The sequence below is a fragment of the Jaculus jaculus genome, chromosome 12 (assembly GCF_020740685.1).
Source record: "Jaculus jaculus isolate mJacJac1 chromosome 12, mJacJac1.mat.Y.cur, whole genome shotgun sequence".
NCBI lineage: Eukaryota > Metazoa > Chordata > Mammalia > Rodentia > Dipodidae > Jaculus > Jaculus jaculus.
Window position 1 is genome coordinate 42,011,174 of NC_059113.1, and position 19,179 is coordinate 42,030,352.

The 19,179-nt window shown below is 42.6% G+C and overlaps 1 protein-coding gene across 1 annotated transcript in view; it reads left to right on the top strand.

Moving 5' to 3' along the window:
• The window catches only part of Dlgap2 (DLG associated protein 2), an 802,536-nt gene that overhangs the window by 77,605 nt on the left and 705,752 nt on the right, over positions 1–19,179 (top strand). The window contains exon 2 of the mRNA XM_045131440.1: positions 15,276–15,375. Within this exon, the coding sequence (XP_044987375.1) occupies positions 15,361–15,375 (15 nt within the window). The 5' untranslated portion in view covers positions 15,276–15,360. The remainder of the gene's footprint in view (positions 1–15,275; positions 15,376–19,179) is intronic.

Below are 19,179 nucleotides of genomic sequence, written 5' to 3' on the forward strand. Positions count from 1 at the left end.
TTGGCTTTCTCTGCTGTGCATCATACTACACAGAAAGGCTGGGTATGGTGGCATGCTGGACATCTCCTTTTTTCTTTCTTGAGTCTTTCTTCTCATGTCCCAGAAGTTTGAACATGTTTGTGGCTTGTTGGAAGTGGAATTTTGGCTCATATATAAGCAGTCACAAAGCAGAAATTATTAATATTATTGGATTGAATCAGTAATCACTTAGGAACATAAGGAAAAGGACACCCTGGTGGGGAAGAATTTGAAGAATGTGGCAGGATCTTGTCATAATCATTTCTGGAAACATGCTTCCTCCTTTATAGAAGCAGAGGTAGCTTGGGGGTTTATATAACCCAGTGGGCCCTTATCTTACACACAAATCCCTCTGTAATGCTTCACCTTCATTGGGATAGGACACAAGTACTTTTCGAGAATATGTGCTCATTAATTTGAGGGAAGTGAGTGATAATGGGGACAGAATGTAGAGAGGCCAGGCTGCCTTGAATTCTCCCTGGTTGGTGGGCTCCTGGGGGCTTCGGTGGCAGGCCTGGCTAGCTATTAATGGCTGTTGGAAGGGTCTGGAAGCCTTTACTTATGCTGTGACACGTGTTTCTCTTGGTCGGTGGCTATTGCCAGATCACAGTGCTTTCTTTCTTTCCAATAGTGAGACTTCACTTCATTTTGCATTACATAATGTTACCATTGGCTCTTACTGTCTTTTGGGGGTCCAATGTATGTGGTCCTCCCTGAGACTAGCAGCTGGACCAGTCTATGCAAGCACTGAAGGAGTCTTTCAGAATCCTGGGCTGCACTGATGGGTCCTGGGCCCTGCTTCATTCACCCAGAGCCTCAGGTGTGGGTGAGTGTCATTCATCCATCAGTGGCCATCTAGCCAGCTTGAGGGCCATCTCTGTGCTTTCCAGCATCTTCCTGTGCTTGGGCCATATCTTGATGCTGTGGACAGGGTGTCTTGCTCTATAGTTATACTGGGGTGTTATTTCTCTGCTCTTTTCCTGTCGAACTGTGCAATGTTGGCTAAGTTGCCAGTTATGACCTCTCTGAGCATGTTTTCATCCCTGGCCATGTATTTAGCTCTGTGCTACAGATTCTGGGACTGTATGGAGATGGGACTTAGCCCATGCCAGCTCTCATAGGTATGTTCCTCAGCAGTCTTTTCCAGATTCTTTTAGACTTCTCACCCATTCTCCAACTATAACTATTTTTTGGTGTGCGTGTGTTGTGCCACTGTATGTGTATAGAGGTCATAAGACAATTCAGGTATTGGTCCTCATATTCTATCTTGTTTGAGGCAGGGTCTCTCATTGTATTTTCCAGACTACCTAGCCTGTGAGCTTCTAGGAGATGCTCCCATCTCCACCTTCCTTCTCACTGTATGGTATGCTGGGGTTACAGATATTCACGCTATAGCATCTAGCTCTTATGTGGGACTCACTATTGTGTAGCAAGTTCTTTATCCACTGAACTATTTAATAACTGAGATTGATCATGTATATGTTTTGTGTATTGTGTGTGTGCCTGCTGGTGGGGGGTGGGAGGGCACAAACCACTGTGGTATCTAAAATTTTTCAGACTCTGCATTCTAGTTTTTCCAGCAGTACTTCATTTATCCCCTTGAGAAAGAGGAACAAAAATCCAAAGGGTATGGCTATCATACCCTAACTTCAGTGTCAGGGGCTGTGTCCAGGTGGTCCTGTAATTTGGCACATATAGAGAAACCAGAACTGTATGAGGCCAGAAGAGTAAGAACATGACAGAGAAGGTTGGGATTTGTTGAGTCCTTAAGCCTTTGTGGAGAGTGTTTGAGTGAGGTGAAAAGAGGCAAAGGAGAGGTTAGGGGGGATCAGAATGAGAAGAGCTCACAGGAGGATGTTGGGATGCTGTGTGATTAGAGCATAGCATAGTGACTTTTGTGGTCTGGATTTCTAGTTTCAATTTCTACCTATAGTCTTTAGCGGGCTGTGATCATGTTTTGTCTAGTCTTCAGCTCAATTCACATTTGATCTCTGTCCCCTTCTTAGATTAGTGTTTTTCTTTTGCTACAGTTATTTCTGTTCATGGTTGATTCTTTACTATTGACTATAAACCTTATGAAAATAACACCTATATTTGATTTATTTAATTTTTGTATGTGTTGCTATTATAACCCAGGGATTTGAACATGTTAGGTTGGTGTTTTGTCAATGAGCTACATTCTCAGTGCATTTTTTCAAATATTTTATTTTTATTTATTTATTTGGCAGAGAAAGAGGGAGGAAGGGGGGAGGGGAGAGAGAGAGAGAGAGAGAGAGAGAGAGAGAGAGAGAGAGAGAGAGAGAAAGTAAGTTTGAGTGCGCCAGGGCTCCAGCCACTGCAAATGAACTCCAGATGCATGCGCCCCCTTATGCATCTGGCTTATGTCGGTCCTGGAGAATCGAACCTGGGTCGTTTGGCTTTGCAGACAAATGCCTTAACTGCTAAGCCATCCCTCTAGCCCTCTCAGTGTGCTTTTATTATTCCTGTATTTATAAGTTTTTGTTTGTTTTGAAACAGTGTCTTACTATGTGGACTTTTGATCCTCCTAACTCAGAAGTGCTGGTTTTATAGATGTGTATCACTATGCCTTGTTCTGAACATATAATCTCTTACCCAGTGTTTATTTATTTATTCTCGTTAATTCCTTCTTTTCTTCCTTTTGTGCTAAGGATTGAATATAAGGTGTAGGCAAGTGCTCTACCACTAAATTATATACCCTACCCTTTTTATATTTCTTATTTTGAGGCAAGGTCTCAAAAAGTCAATAAGGTTGGCGTTTAACTTCGTCTGTAACCAGACCTTGAATTTATGACCCTTGTGCCTCAACCTCCCAAGTAGCTGGTATATTTTTTTCAATAAATTTTGCTTTGCACATTTGAAATTTACAACCTAATGTCATGGGAACAAGTGGTAAAATGGTTACAATAGATAAACAGACTAACCTAGCTATCAGCTCATGAGGAGCAACTAAATGTTCATATTAATAAAAGTGTTTGATATAGGATATAATGTTAGAGTGAAGCAGTCTTCATGACACCCATCTCTTGCCCAGCTGCTCTTGTCCATGGGTGCTAGGGACCTGGGTGCTTGGTGGCTGCTTGAGAGCCCCAGCTAATTTGGTGTTACCCAGTTAAGTGCCTTCTGGAAGGACTTCAAAGTACTTACAGTCAGAACTTTGCTTTTTTAACTAAGTGAACAATTACTTCTATCCTAATCCTGACCACACAAGATCCAGTTTATGTTAAGTACTGTCTCAGGATACAGGCCTCCCCAAGAAAGCAGAAATGCTCAGATCAGTGATAGCTCATTGTGTTTTAGCCAGAGAAATCCACACTGTCCTTTGGAGTTTGCAATTCTTACACTAAAATTACAAGCATAATGAATAGTCACATTGAATTTGTGCTGTGTTATTGATTAGAAATTAACATTTTGCTAATACTGTGGAGGAAATGCAATATAAGCACTGGGGTTTTCATGAGAAATTATATGTCAGATCATGGATAAAAAGATGTGTCAGAAAAAAAAAGATATGTTGGGGCTGAGAAGATGGCTCAGCATTTAAAGGGAGCTTGTTGCCAAGCTTGCCATCCTGGGTTTGATTCCCTAATGCCCACATAAAATCATATGCACAAAATGGTGGGCACATGCATCTGGAGTTTTTTTTTTTTTGGTAGTGGTTAAGAGGCCCTGACATTCCCATGTCTCCCCTCTCTTTTTTTCTCTCTCTCCTTCTTTCACAGATAAATTTTAATGTATGTATTTAAAAAGAAGATGTGCCTGCTAAATGCATCCAACTGAAACCAACCCCAGAGAGACGAAGCTGCACTTCTACTAGAGTACAAATAGGCATGTACTGTGAATTTAAATGCAGCGAGAGAGATGTTGGTTCAAAATGGAGAAAATGTGCCTTGCAGAGGTCTGTAGCAGCTCCACAAATGTGTTTGATAACTTCTACCTCACTTGGGTGAGAGCTGTCTAACAGTTGCTTGAGGTCTGTTTTAGGTCAGTGGTGTTGGCATTTCTGAGATGCATCTCCATTTTACCTTGTTGGTGCCCCGGGGTGCATTCTATCACTAGAGTTGACGAGGAGGCTAGTCCGGGTAGACACTTTGTGGATGCAGAGCTGCGGGTTTCGTTAGCCTTTCCACTTGTTCAGCAGTGAGCATGCTCTCCTGGTGAGTCAGACTAGCTCCGTGGGCAGGGACTGACCTCTGGTTTTCCTCTTCCATCTCAAAGTCTTGTCAATGACAGAAGAAATGGCTGACATTTTGCATTTTTTTTCTATAATTTCCAATTTGTGCTCATTTGGGGAAATCAGCACTGGCTTCAGCTGTTGCACTTTGACTCAGAAAATTCTGACATAAGAACATGAGAAGAAAGAAAGCTAATTACTTCTTTCATTTACCTCAAGATGTTTTAAGGTTTCCTAGATTCGTTTTATTCACCACCAGTCAACCTATGTCACTCAGGAAGAGCCTTGGTTGTACTCCACAAATTTATATCAATTTGTCTTCCTTTTTGGAGAGCTACACCTTCTGACTTAAGCAGTTTGTGATAGGAATGATTTGTCCCTTTAGCAAATGATGTCTTTACCTTTTAGAATATCCAGAATAATGAAGGTTAGGTGCATCTGTGTAGAGATTGAAAAGGATTACCTTCCACTTTCCCACTTGGAAGCCATCCTCATGGTTGTTGACACAGGTGAGGGGTGTTTTTGGGACCAGGTCTCTTGACCTAGGGTTCCTTGATATCATCTTCCACCCCACTCTTACATGCCTCCTGGGGCCCTCACTGTTCTCAGATTTCACTGGAACTGCAGCCCACACCAATTTGTGGCTCCCCACTCACATTGGAATGGTGTTTCAGAATGTTTTTAAGTGGGCTTGGAGAGATGGCTCTGCAGTTAAGGCACTTACATGCACAGCCTAATGACCCAAGTTTGAGTCCTCAGTACCCATGTAAAGCCAGATGTATAAAGTGGCGCATGTGTCTGTAGTTTCTGTGTAGTGACTAGGAGCCTTTGTGTGCCCATTATCTTTTTCTCTCTCCCTTTCTGTCTGCTGAGCATGGTGGACCAAGCCTTTAATCCAAGCACTTGGGAGCCAGAGGTAGTAGGATTGCTGTGAGTTTAAGGTCAGCCTGAAACTACATAGTGATAGTGAATTCAAGGTCAACCTGGGCTTGAGCAAGACCCTACCTCGAACCCCCCCCCCCAAAAAAAAAAGAATGTCCTAAGTATTCCTGGTTTTAAACTTCCAAACCACCTGGGTAGTTTTTAAGGTCCTAGAAATCTCTGTACTGATTTATAGCCATCATGGCAAATATACTGTGGACCATCCTGTACCAATCTTGACATGATCCAGGCTGGGAACTTAACCAACACTTACAGTCATGTTTCTATGGGAAACAAAATTGCACTCAGAATTTCAACTTCATCTTTTAGCGCTTGCTGGTTTTCCTCTGCTAGACCTCCCCCCCCCTTTTTTATGAGAGAGAGAACAAGAGTGAGAGCAAGAGTGAGAGTGCATGTGAGAGAAAATTGGCACACCAGGGCCACCAGCCACTGTAATTGAATTCCAGATGCATGCACCACCTTGTGCACATGTACGACCTTGTGTATATATCACCTTGTATATCTGGCTTATGTAGGATCTGGGGAGTTGAACATGGATCCTTAGGCTTCTCAGGCAAGTATCTTAACTACTAAACTATCTCTCCAGCCCGACCTTCCCTTTTGAGGAAATAAAAGATAGTATTCAGTATTTTGCTAATTTCTTTTGCACATGGTACTTGCCAAGACCATTTGGAAACTCCAGGAAAAGCTGGATTTGTAGGAACTTGCAAAAAGGACCCAGGTTCAATTCCTCAGGACTCATGTTAGCCAGATGCACAAGGGGGCACATGTGTCTGAAGTTCGTTTGCAGTGGCTAGAGGCCCTAGCATGCCCATTATTTTTTTTTCTCTCTCTCCTCTTTCTATGTTAAATAGATAAATAAATAAAAATAAAATATTTAAAGGCTCAGGTGATATGTTGAGTTCTCGTACTCTGCTTGTGTGGTGGCTTGAATGTCAAATTCCCCCTCAGGTCATGTGTTTGAACACTTGGTCCCCAATTGTTTGAGTAAGTTGTGGAACCGTTAAGAGGTGGGGTCTTGCTGAAGAAAGTAGGTCAATGGAGACAGCCCTGAAGGCTTTGTAACTTGGCAGCACTTCCTCTTCTCTCTGTCTGCTTCCTAACTCTGGTGAGATGTGATGCCAGCTTCCTGCTCCAGCCTGCCATGCATTTCTGACTGTGAAACTTTTCCTTGAAACCATTACCTGAATTAAATTCTTTTCCTTCCATAATCTTCTGTTGGATATTTTCTCCCAGCAGTGAGTAAGTAACTGATACAAGAAACTGCTATCAAGAGTGGTATCACTGCTATAATAAATCTGACCATGTGATTCTTAGTCTAAACTGTTTGTAGGAGGAATGTAGAAAACTTTGGAACTTTGGATTACAGAAGATTACAATGCTGTAAACAGAGCTTATTGGGCCATTCTAGTAGGAGTTTGGAAGATCAGAAGGCCAACAGAAATGCAGACAATGAAGGTTGATTGGCTCATGAGATTTCAGATAGGAATAAGAACTCTATCAGAAACTGGGCTAGAGACAGTTCATGTGGTATTCTGGTAAGGAACCTGGTTACTTTCTACCCATGTACTGAGTACTTGAGTGAGACTGAACTTAAAAGTAATGTGTTTGGGCTGGAGATGGCTTAGCGGTTAAGCGCTTGCCTGTGAAGCCTAAGGACCCCGGTTCGAGGCTCGGTTCCCCAGTTCCCACGTTGGCCAGATGCACAAGGGGGTGCACGCGTCTGGAGTTCATTTGCAGAGGCTGGAAGCCCTGGCGTGCCCATTCTCTCTCTCTTCCTCTATCTGTCTTTCTCTCTGTGTCTGTCGCTCTCAAATAAATAAATTTAAAAAAATTAAAAGAAAAGTAATGTGTTTGACAGAGGAAATTTCAAGACAGAATAGCGTTGAGTCTGTAGTGTGGCTTCTTTTAGTTCTTTTTATTTTCTGGGGTAGCCTAGGCTGGGCTGACACTCACTCTGTAGTCCTAGACTGGCTTCAAACTCAAAGATACCCTCCTGCCTCTGCCTCCCAAGTGCTGGGGCTAAATGTTTATGCCACCACACCTGGCTTCTTTTAGTTGTTTTTATTCAACTGTTTGGTGAAGGGCAGCAAAATGCATAGGAGAAAGATATGAAAAAATGTGAAGTTTGGAATGAAAAGAAGTATGAGCAACTTTAAAGTCCTGTGCAAAGAGACTATAACACCTTTGGCTATAATTGTTAAAGAGGTTAATGCCATTAAAAGTAAATCTGAGGCTGGAAAGATGGCTTAGCTGCTAAGCTATTGCCTATGAAGCCTAAGGACTCCAGTTTGAGGCTGGATTCCCCAGGACTCACATTAGCCAGATGCACAAGGGGGTGCACGCATCTGGAGTTCGTTTGCAGTGGCTGGAGGCCCTGGTGCGCCCATTCCCTCTCTTTCTCTATCTGCCTCTTTCTCTCTCTGTCTGTTGCTCTCAAATAAATAAATAAAAATAAATGAAAAAAATTGTTTAAAAATTAAATCTACTGCTCTGCACAGGGATAATAGCAAAGATGCCCTAGGGCCACACCCAACCCACTGAAGGCTCAAGATAGTAAAAATTCTTTTAAAAAAATATTTTATTTCTTTATTTATGAGAGAAAGGGAGAGAGAGTGAGAAGAATAGGCCAAGAGAAAGAGAGAATTGGTCACACCAGGGCTTCCAGTCACTGCAAATGAACTCCAGACACATGTGCCCCCTTGTGCATCTGGCTTACGTGGGTCCTAGGGAATTGGGCCTGGGTCTTTAGGCTTTGTAGGCAGACACTTTAACAACAAAGCCATTTCCCCAGCCCAAGATAGTAAAAATTCTTTCAAAAGAAAAAAAAAAACCTGCAGAGAGGGGCCAGACTCCATTCCCAGCTGGCAGCAGAAATTGGCAGCATTGCCCACATGGTAATGGTTCTGGAGGCATTAAAAATGCAAGATGGAGGTGATCATGGAGAATTCACCATCGCTTCAGAGAGCCCCTGAGTAAGCAGTGTGAGGCAAGTTGCTACACAGAGCTCCTGAAATGCAGGCCACTGCATGAAGTTGTGAGGTGAACCCTAAGTTGCAAAGGAGATGCTAGAATGTTTGACACATCAAGACCATAGGACATCTGCCCCCAAAGCTGTGGATTTGGGCAGATCCACTCCATGAGATAGACTATAAGCAACACAGGGGTGGAGCTACCCAAGTGTTTTGGAGCCCAGATGAGTCCCAGATACCAGACATGGAACTGCAGGATTTGATGTTTGCCCTGCTGGGTTTCAATCTTGTTTGCTCCAGTCCTTGCTATGCCCCCATTCCTCCCTTTTGGAATAGGAATGTTTATTTTTGTGCCATTATGTACTGGAAGTAACTTGTGTTTTTATTTTCAGGGCTCATAATTAACAGACTGCCTTGAGTCTCAGTTGAGACCTTAGACTTTGGACTTTTGAAGAATGTTTAGATTTTTAAAGACTATATAGGCACTTTTAAAATTAGACCAAATTCATTTTACATCATGAGATGGCCATGGAGACTATAGATATTAGGAGTGGAATGTTTTAATGTGAAATAATCCCATAGTATTATGTGTTTGAATACCCGGGCCCTGCTGTTTGGGAATGTTGTAGAACTTTGAGGAAACAGTCTTGTTGGAAGAAGTAGCAAAATGAGGACAGGCCTTGAGATCTTGTAGCCTGGTGCTACTTCCTTTTCTCTCCCTGCGTTTCCTAACTCTGGTTAGATATAAGCCTGACTTCCTATTGTAGCCATCCATGCCTTCCCTGCCATGAAACTTCTTGAAACTGTAGGCTTAATTAAACCATCTTTCTTCCATAAACTGCTTCTTGTCAGGTATTTTGACCCTAGCAATAAGCAAATAACAATATACTCAGGTACCATACTTGTTGTGGAATGCTTTCTTTTGGGTATGACGTGATTGTTGCCTTTAGAACTCTCAGCAGGTATGATTACCCGTAAGACCTGAACAAGATGGGGCTAATCTTAGGAGGAGGAGGGAGGGGTAATGAGCGCCATTACTCTTTGGGCATTTTTCTTTTTTTTTTTTTTATTTATTTTTCGAGGTAGGGTCTTGCTTTAGCCCAAGCTGACCTGGAATTCGCTGTGTAGTCTCAGGCTGGCCTTGAACTCATGACAATCCTCCTAACTCTGTCTCCTGAGTGCTGGGATTAAAGGTGTGCATCATCACAGCTGACTTCTCTAGGGTATTTTTAGGGAGCTAACAGTTGCTAGAGGGGAAGGTGATCAAGACCCTACCGCTCCCGAAGGATATATAAAGATCACATAATGGTTGCTAGGAGAGAGACATTTTCTTCAGTGGTGTACCTGTCCAAAAGTTACCTATGCTCCTGTAAGTAACCCCAATTAAACTAATTGATTCAAGGCATCCTTAGGTAGAATTGCTTCTTTGTTTCTGTCATAGGTGTCCTAACTAGGGCAAGCAAACATTTGTTTTCGTTGCCTCAGGAAAAATTCACACAGCAATACTTCAGGTTTGAGGCTTGCTCTCAGGTGGCCTCCACTGTAGCTGCCATTACCCCCAGTATCCTTATAGTTATTCCTAATTGTTCTAGAAGACAACATGCCATTAACTGTCCTTGGGCTAACAAGTGATATGCATATCATGGATGGTCTCCATGGCTCAGAGATGGGTCACACTGAATGTGTAGCTGTGGCTTGTGTGCCTAGGAAGATCACTCAAGGGTGGAGGAGGCAGGTAATTCTCAAAGGACTTCTGGACAGGAGGGGTATGCTCAGCCTGCAAGGGGGTGATATCCATGTCAACTGTCTTAACTGAACAGGTTTTTACAATAATTCCTGTTACAAATTTTTGGAATGTGTGTTGGCAAGTTTTCTTTGTCTCATGTACTTTTTTGATGCAATCCAGAGAAAGCATGATTGATTGAACAGCACCCCTTCCCTTGACCATTGTTAAGTGAGATTGTAGACTCTCCTACTCCATCATAATTCCAAATTTAATATCACTCTTTTTGTTCAAGAGGTTACAGACACTAGAGGACAACAAATGAAAGAACAAATACTAAGTTATCACTGTTTTAAATGACCTGTACACATAGAAAATGGTTGAATGTGATAGAAAATGAGATACTTATAACCACCACTATGGTTGGGATTGTATGACATGTGTTGTCCCTGAAGCACAAGCACCTGACTGCAAAGATACACACGCTCTGGCCTCCAGCCTCCTGCCTTGCATAGAAAACCTTCAGTAATTCTCAACTAAAAGACTGTCAGTGATCACTTCAAAGGTCAGAGCCTGCCACAACCTCCTGTATTTTAGTGCATTTAGTATGCTATTTAGAATGTTACTTCATTCATATATATATATATATATATATATATATATATATATATATATTTTTTTTTTTTTGGTTTTTCGAGGTAGGGTCTCACTCTGGTCCAGGCTGACCTGGAATTAACTGTAGTCTCAGGGTGGCCTTGGAACTCACGGCGATCCTCCTACCTCTGCCTCCCGAGTGCTAGGATTAAAGGCGTGCACCACCATGCCCGGCCTTTAATATATATATTTGAATGAGAGAAAGAGGCAGAGAGAGAGAAAGAGAGAGGGAGAGAATAGGGTCTAGCCACTGCAAACAAATTCCAGATGTATGTGCCCCCTTGTGCATCTTGCTTATGTGGGTTCTGGGACAGGCAAGCACCTTAATCGCTAAACCATGTCTCCAGCCCCTAGAATGTTACTTCTGAGAGTCTTTAGTTGCCTTGGGTTTTTCCCCATGGGCTGGCTGTACAAAGTGTTTGTGTTAATTCTTAACTCCTTCTGTCCTCCCCTCCTTCTCCTCTTTTATTTGCTCTATGTTTGCCAGAAGCCCAAGGAATGGAATCACATAGAACCTCTGTACACTCCGTGATTGCCATTTCCTTCTAAGCAAAGGAACTTCCATGTTCCTTTGTGGGATTGCAGGTATTCCCTATGGGGTTGTGGTTTATGCATTGTGAGAGCAGCAGTCAGTTATTTTTGTGGGGAGGGGATGCCTCTGGGTGTGATATCTCAACCTGGCTCTTATAATCTTTCTGTTTCCCAAGTTTTAAGTCTACTTCAGTGATGAGCTCTTAGAAGCCTTTGGATCTCTGGTAGGTGTTGAGTATCCTCAGGGTCTGTCTCCTTCACCCTGGCACTTATTTGGTTGTGTTTATCTGCTTTTGCCTTTGCAAATAGCATTGCTTCTGAGAGGATGAGGCCTCAACCTCATATGAGGAAGGAGAGGAGAGGTGAGTGAATATAGTCTTAAAGCAGGTGAACAAGAAGCCCCATGGGCAATGCACGACCCATTTACATCAACAAGGAGGGTCCATTAGGAGGGGGTAGGTCATGGATGAACCTAAAAATGGTACCAAACTGCCTGTATTTGCTGAAAAGAAAACTAATAAATTAAATTTTTTTTAAAAAAGAAACCCCATGGGGTTTTGTGACTGAATGAAGTGCAGATGGGGTAGCTTACTCAGCAACTGGTAATGATAAATGTTTGCTGTTACATGTAGCTCCAGATCAGAAGATCCAAGGTGGTGCAGTGGTTCAGAATCCTGATTTTGGGCATGGCAGATGTGATACTTTTCTCCTAGACTGCCTGTGGCCTTTAGAGCAGGTGTTGTGCTTTCTGCATTACAATGTGGCACAAAGGTTAGGCACACCTGACTTCTCCTGTGCCATTATGCATCAATGACATACTTGTATTTCAGGGACAAAATATGGTGCTGCATCTGTGTACAAGTCTCCAGGGGAGGGTATGGACACTGTAGGATGCAAGCACTGATATCGAACTGAAGATGAGGGTTTATGCCATAGAGTAAGTCAGGGTGAGATGGTCTGTGAGCTGCCCTAGGTGGATTCCTCAGTGCATAAATAGTTGGCTGCCTCAGGGTTTCTGCCCAAAGGTGCAAGGCTGGCAACTGTGGGGTCTTGTGCACGCAGCTTTCAGCAGTTACTCACTGCCATCACCTACAGTGGCTATGACCCACCCTGGAGAGGTGAGCAGAGGTCACCGTGTTTTTTTCAGAGAAGCTCCAGAGTCATTTAGCATTAATATCTGCACCCAAGCCTGGAGTATATAGTTCTTTCCCCATGAATCCACTGGATCCCCACTACTTATCCTGGGTTACTGTGTGGGCCTAGAACCCACTGTAGAAGGATCTGGATCAAAGCAAAGTCCCACAGCTACTTCTTATTTAGAGGTGTAACTATTTGGAACTTTGACCAGTCTTTTCCCTTTCTTTTTAGAACATTTATATTGGTCTAAATTTTTGCTGCTAAGGAAATCTTTGTTGTCAATAACTTGCTGGGGGGTGAGTTTGTATTCTCTTCCCACCCTAGTCTCCTTTTTCTTTCTGTTCTTCCTTCCATACTTTTCTTTGTGTATTCCTTTCTCAGTTTTTTTGTGTGGCTATCACACATAACCTTAATATTATAGGTACTCTTAATTTTGTCTTTTTTATGTCTTTTATTTATTAGAGAGAGCGAGGGGAAGATAGAGAGAGAATGGGCATGCCAGGGCCTTCAGCCACTGCAAACAAACTCCAGATGCATGTGCCACCTTGTGCATCTGGCTTACGTGGGTATTGGGGAACTGAACCTGGGTTCTTAGGCTTCATAGGAAAGTGCCTTAACTGCTAATCCATCTCTCCAGCCCTTAATTTTCTTTTCACTCGGCATAACCCTGTCTAGTCTAAAGCAGTCATTTGATGGTGTGGCATTGGGGAAAGATTTACAGATGAAATATTTTTTTGTTATGTTAGAATCTGTCTTTCAATATAGTCAACATGACTTAAATTAGTAAAAACTGAGTGAAGTTTTCATGTGAACATATATCTACACTAAAAGACAAGTATCTTGACTGAATATCTCACTTTCCCTGGCCTTGTGGGGTAAAAATTCTCCAAAGAAGAAGAAACCCTGCAGTTCTCCAGGTGGAATGTGGATAGTTGCTATGTCTATCTTTGTTATCTTTGTTCTCTGTGACAGTTTTTGTCTGGGAAACACTGTTGTCTATCCATCTGACATGCCCTAAAGTCATTGGTGCTAACATGCCTGGCTCATGAAGCCCCACAGTTCTGAGTCTGGGGCTGATCCACAGCTGACAGTCCATGTAGAAATGCTTTCTCTCAGAGGAGTCAACCCAACCACTGTGGGGGCTGAGGTGGATCTACACTCAGCTTCTATCCATGATCTGGTGGATGATCTGTGTGGACTTCTAACCAGGTACCTCATGTTGCAGACTGTCTCCACCTTCCACCTCTGCAGCCCTTTTCTGTCTTCTAATTCCTCCAGTTTTACTGATTGTTGTAACACTTGGCAATTTGATATTGTTAGAGTTCATTTTGCACTGGAATGCTGTTTATTATCTTTTTAGCCATTAATTAGATATTAGGCAAAATATAGAGTAGCCAATATGATACACACCATTACACATGCATGCTAATGACAATACAATGATTATAAAACAATCACAATATGAAGTTGTAAATGCCCAATCCTCTAATAATTGGATTTCACACATGGCTCTTTACCACCTCTTGTTTTGAAGTATGTTCTATAAATGAAATTTCATTGCACTCTAAATTGTTTTTCCACAATCCTTATTTATGGCACATGCCAGTGTGCAATTTTTCCTAACCTTTCTTTGCTAAGTTATATTAATATTTCCAACAGGATAATCAACTGCAAAGACACATAATTGAGTTTTCTCATCCAATTTGTTTATTAATGGTTTCTAAAATTGAAGACAGAGGAGGAAGAAAAATCCCAGTGATTTGTGAGTCAGTTTCTTCATGTCATCATGTTGGTTTTACTCACTGTGCCAACAGGTGCCTGGCAATGAATGTACAATTTTGATGGACAATTGTGGAAGATTTGTGCTTACTGGTTGTGAGAAATGAGTGTCTGATTTTGAGTTTGTATGTTATTATTAACAAATATTTCCCAAATTTCAGAAAAACTCATGTTCTAGAGGTGGAGAGGTGCCTCAGATGTTAAAGGTGCTTGCTTGCTTGCCAAGACTGAAAGCCTGATAACTCAGGTTTGAGTCCCCATTATCCATGTAAAGCCAGATAAACAAAGGATTTGTTGCAGTGATAAGGAGGTTCTGGCATGCTTATAACCACTCCCTTTCTGTCTGTCTCTTTCTTTCTGTATCTCTCTCTCAAATAAATAAAATAAAAAATTTTAAAAAGATACATGTATGTATATATGTATGTATATATATAGTTTTTTGAGGTAGGGTCTCACTCTGACCCAGGCTGGCCTGGAATTCACTATGTAGTCTCAGACTGGCCTCGAACTCATGACAGTACCCATGTAAGCTAGATGCACAAGGTGATAGATGTGTCTGGAGTTCACTTGCAGTGGCTGGAGGTCCTGGCAGGACTATTCTCTCTATCTGCCTCTTCCTCCCTTTCTCCCCCTCTCTCAAATAAATAAATAAATTAATGAATAAATAAAAATAAATAAACAGAAAACCTGCTAGTGTTTGTGTTTTACTTGGTTCGTATTTGGGGCAATGGTGATTTCACATGTTAGTGTGTGATAGAAAAACTAAACTGAAAATTTTCTAATCTATCACAATATGTGTGGTAGCATTTACTTTAAAATCAATGTGACTGTCAATCTTATGTAGGTATTAGCCCCCTTATCTGTTAATATTCACCGGCATGATTTTCAGTCTCTCACAGTCTGCCCAGCCTTTGCAGAAATGGTCTAAGTTCAGAAGTGCTGATTTTATCTTCAAGTTATAAGAAGGAATTGTAACTTCTGACAAAAAGTGTGGTTTTGCTCTTTGTGGTTTAATATTTTGAAGTATTTAAACTTACTTATCATTTTAAGCCTTGCTTTAAACCTGAGATGGTGTTCTTCACAATTATGCACACTGTATGCATCTAGTATGTTGTCCTAAGATCTTATTACAAAAATACCTAATGTTAGTTTTTATACACAGATCTCTTTGCCTGCTTAGTTCTCTTTGCATTGCTGTCCTCAATTGACTTATTGTTTGATCTCTTATTTTTTAATATACACTCCATGATTTTTTTTTCCTGGGGAAGGGGAGGATACTTACCCGTTTTGTCATATTTTCCCCATTTCTATCCATTCCTCATCTTAGGCTTCTCTACCATCTGAGGCCCGGCCATAGCTCCACAAGGTTTCATACCAGCTCTGGAACCCCAGCCTGCACCCAGCCAGCCATAATGGGGACAGCTCAGGTACTGTGTTATCTCACTATTCCTTCCTTCCTGTGTTCATCCATTCTCAAGCATTTGCTCACTGCCTGCTGTGATGGGACCCTCTGTCTCCATGGTGGGGGGAGGGGTACAGGAGTATGGTCCACAGTCTTAGGTAACTGGAAAGGAGCCAGCTGGCTAAGGTTGGCTGCAATGAGGTGTGTGCCTTAATGAATGAGAGCACAGCATGCCATAGAAACCTCCTAGAGCTTCAGGGGGTAATTTTATAGTCACACAGAGTTGGCTTATAAAAGTTCTCAGAAACACAGTGCATTTTTTAATAACAATGAAGCAAAGGAGTATTAACATCTGGTGAGACCCTCTGTGGTGCTTGCTGCCTCCACACTGCCTGTGGGTGGTTCTGATCAGGGGAACTGAGTGTGGAGAGGCAATGGCAAGCTAAGCCCTGTGTTTCTGGCACCTCCTGTGGGATCTGGTGGCTGTGGTGGCATTTTTGTGTGTGTAGGGGTGGGTGAAGGCCTTCATTCGCAGAGCTGAGGTGTGGCTTAGCAGGAGGTACCTCTCAAATGGTGGCTTCCTTGCTACTGATGACTGTGATGCCCTATCCTAGGAAAACCCAGAAATCGATGGGTGCCACATCCAGCTTTCAGACTTTAGGCACATGTGGAATGTGTTTGCAGGCAGGGTTGTGACTGTCACAACTTCCCAGTGCTAGGAGTAAACCAGAGCTAGTTGAGGTTCTATAAAGTGAGGCATTTTCTTTTATTTCTCAAAGGGAAACAGTGATTGTGTATGATGCAATTTTATTTCTTACTCCTGAAGAGATTTAGGTTTATGAAAAAATGTCCCATTTTCAGATGGACCTTGGTAGTCACTGCTGTCTTCCAATCTCTCTTCTCTTTGCTGTCTTTCTTAATGACAACTTCAGATGTTCTTGTGTCAGGATTTGTACCCTTATCTTACTGACTCAGTAGTCTCAGGAGCTGTTATTGACCTTACACTTGACCATGTAGCATCTCGGTTGGGATGTTAGGACTTTTGCAAAGAAGTCTAGTAGGGATGTGAGGCAGGGCTGCTGGCTTCTCTCTCTCTCTCTCTCTCTTTTTTTTTTTCTGCCTGCTATACCCTTGGATACAGCAAGCCAAGACCAACCCTATTGCTATTGGCAGCTTTTCAGCAAGGTTCCCTGTAGTTAGATTGGTCTCTTTATCCTAAAGAACACATTCATAAGCAGATTTAGGAAGAAAAGGAACCTGTTAATCAAAATGATGTGGCATCTCATGGGTTTCTGACAGTGCCAGATAAAGAAGCTTTCCTTGACAGGAGGCCCTAAGGACTCAACACAGTTTCCTTCCAGGACTCCTTTTCGCCTATAGCAAAGTGAGTGTGTGAGAGGCAGGACACAGGGGCCCTGCCTGTCTCCAGCTGCCAGAAAGGATGGTAAAACCCTTTTTGTTGTTGTTCACATTAATTTTGCTTTTGTCTTATACTCTGGGAAGGGGTCACTAGCTGCACAGGGAAAGCCCTCAGAAGAAGAAAAATAAGTGTAGAGAGGCAGATTAGAAGTACAGGGCAGCCTAAAGGTATATGATGTTGAAGGGACAGTGCCAGGCTGTTCATTTGCCCACCCTGTTATTTCTCCTCAGCTTGAGACATGACTTATTTGTCCTCAGAGGATCTTCTCAGATGGTTCTGGTCAAGGATTGGGGACCATTCTCTCCTTCCTTTTCCTGGTCTATGAGGTCCCAGCTTTAGTTTTGCAACTCCTGGGCTGAGGGAAGACAGAAGCATAGCCAGTGCTCCCTGTGGGAAATCAAGGCACATGCTGATGTGTTTTTCATGTATGAATATATATGTGGCATAGCAGAGAGATGCACTAGGTGTTGTCTGTGGCCTCTGGTGCTGCTTGTCTGGATTTTTGCCTTGGAGGGAGGTGTGAGCTCTTGGTGGTACAAGTGTATTTGTTGTCAATTTACATTTAACTTTCAGAAAGTCCCTGACCTATATATAAGTCCTGCCACTGGACTTCAGAGCCCTGCCAGCTAAAGTCCTTGTAGTGTGCAGCATCCTCTAATGCCTGGTCACTCTGGATATTCCTCTTTGGATGTCCAGACACTGAAACAGCAGATAGTTAGGGTAGGGCAGTGGGGGTAGAGATTTGAAGATGCCCATTTTCCTCCTAGGGGCTCATCATCTATCCTGCTGTAGAACTAGTTCCATCCTATAGGAACAGGCTTCTAGGAACAGTTCCCAGCACCCTGTAAGAAACCTAGCCCATGGGGGAGCTGCTAATGTTGTCTCTCCCCAGAGTGCCATAGGATGGCCGGGGTGGGGGGGGGTCCCATCCATTGCTTCAGTACCTTAGGATGGACCACCTCAGGACCTCAAGTCTGCAGCCTGGTGTCAGCCAGGGTGAGGTGGTGAGGTGTTCTGCAAGAGCCAGCCTATGGCGGGTGAACTGCTGGGGAGCTGTCATAAAGACAGGGTGAGCAGTTGCTGGTATGAATGCATGAATCAGGTAGGTCTGACTGTGGAGCTTCTCTGGTAGCAAGATTTCCTTTAGCATCTGTGTTCCATGAACAAGTGGCATCCAGCTGAAAAGACCAGCATGGACAGATGTCACCAGGCCCGTGGGTGAATAATCTTCAGCTCCCCCATGAGAAATACCATAAGTGGCATGAATTTGTCCATAGCTTTCTCTGTCCTTGGTGTCTGTGATGACGTTGTCTCTCTCTTATTCTGTGCATTGGCAGTCTAGACATTTCTACCCTTTCCTTCATTATTGACTTTACTTATCTTCCCAGGTTTTGCTTCACTGATTTTCATCATTGTTCTTATATTTGCTCCACTGACATCTGCTCTGGTCTTTATGTATTCCTTTCTTCTACTCACTTTGGTTTTAATTTGTACTTTATTTTCAAATTCTTTAAAAGGTCACAGCTGCAGTCATTGAACTGAGACCTTCTTTTCCAAAGAGGTACTGAGTGCTGTAGACATCCCTATCACTTTCCACTTTGTTGGGTGCTGAGTATTTTTGTATTTCCATAAATACTCTTGAGAGGTGGCAAAGCTGCCTGGAAACAGTGTTGTCTCTGCATTTTGCAGTGTAAAATCTGTCGGAACCCTTTTCCCTCTCCATGCTTGCTGCTGGCCTTTACCTTCTAATGCCCCCATCCAGGCTGTGGGTTTTGCTTGGCTTTCTTCTTTGTCAGGGTGATCTTGCAGACTTTGTTCAATGGATGTCATGTTCTTATTTTCCAGCCATGTTTGGGAACTACTTTTGTTTTAATGTCTCTCTCATTTATTTGGATTTGAAAGACTAGGATGTTCGTTCATGGGTGTCTCATTGCCTTACCTCTAGCCCACCTTTATCAATAAGTGTTTTCTTTGAAAGACCCAGGCATCCTGTTTTCCCTCATTAGAGGGCATATATTTTAGGGCTGAGGGAAGGCTTGCTCCAGATCTACAATGGACAAATGCTTCATTTTCTATTATTCCAGCAATTCTCAGGAGCAGTTTTGTCTACAGTCAGCATTTGGCAGTTTCTGGAGACATTTTCGGTTGGTACCTTGGAGGGAGCTCACTACTGACATCCTGTGGGTAGAAGTCAGTCCATGATTGAAGACAACCTGTGTTATATAGAACAATCCCATAGCACAGTTACCTGGGTCCAAGGTCAGAGACATCTTGCTTTATATCATTGACCAAATTGTTGATCCTCAGGTGTCAGCTAAAGTCTAAATAAGGAAGGTGAGGAGACAAAATAATCTTGGAACAGAAGTATTTCTCTTCATTTGTACTTTGAATGGTAGGATACAGGCTTGC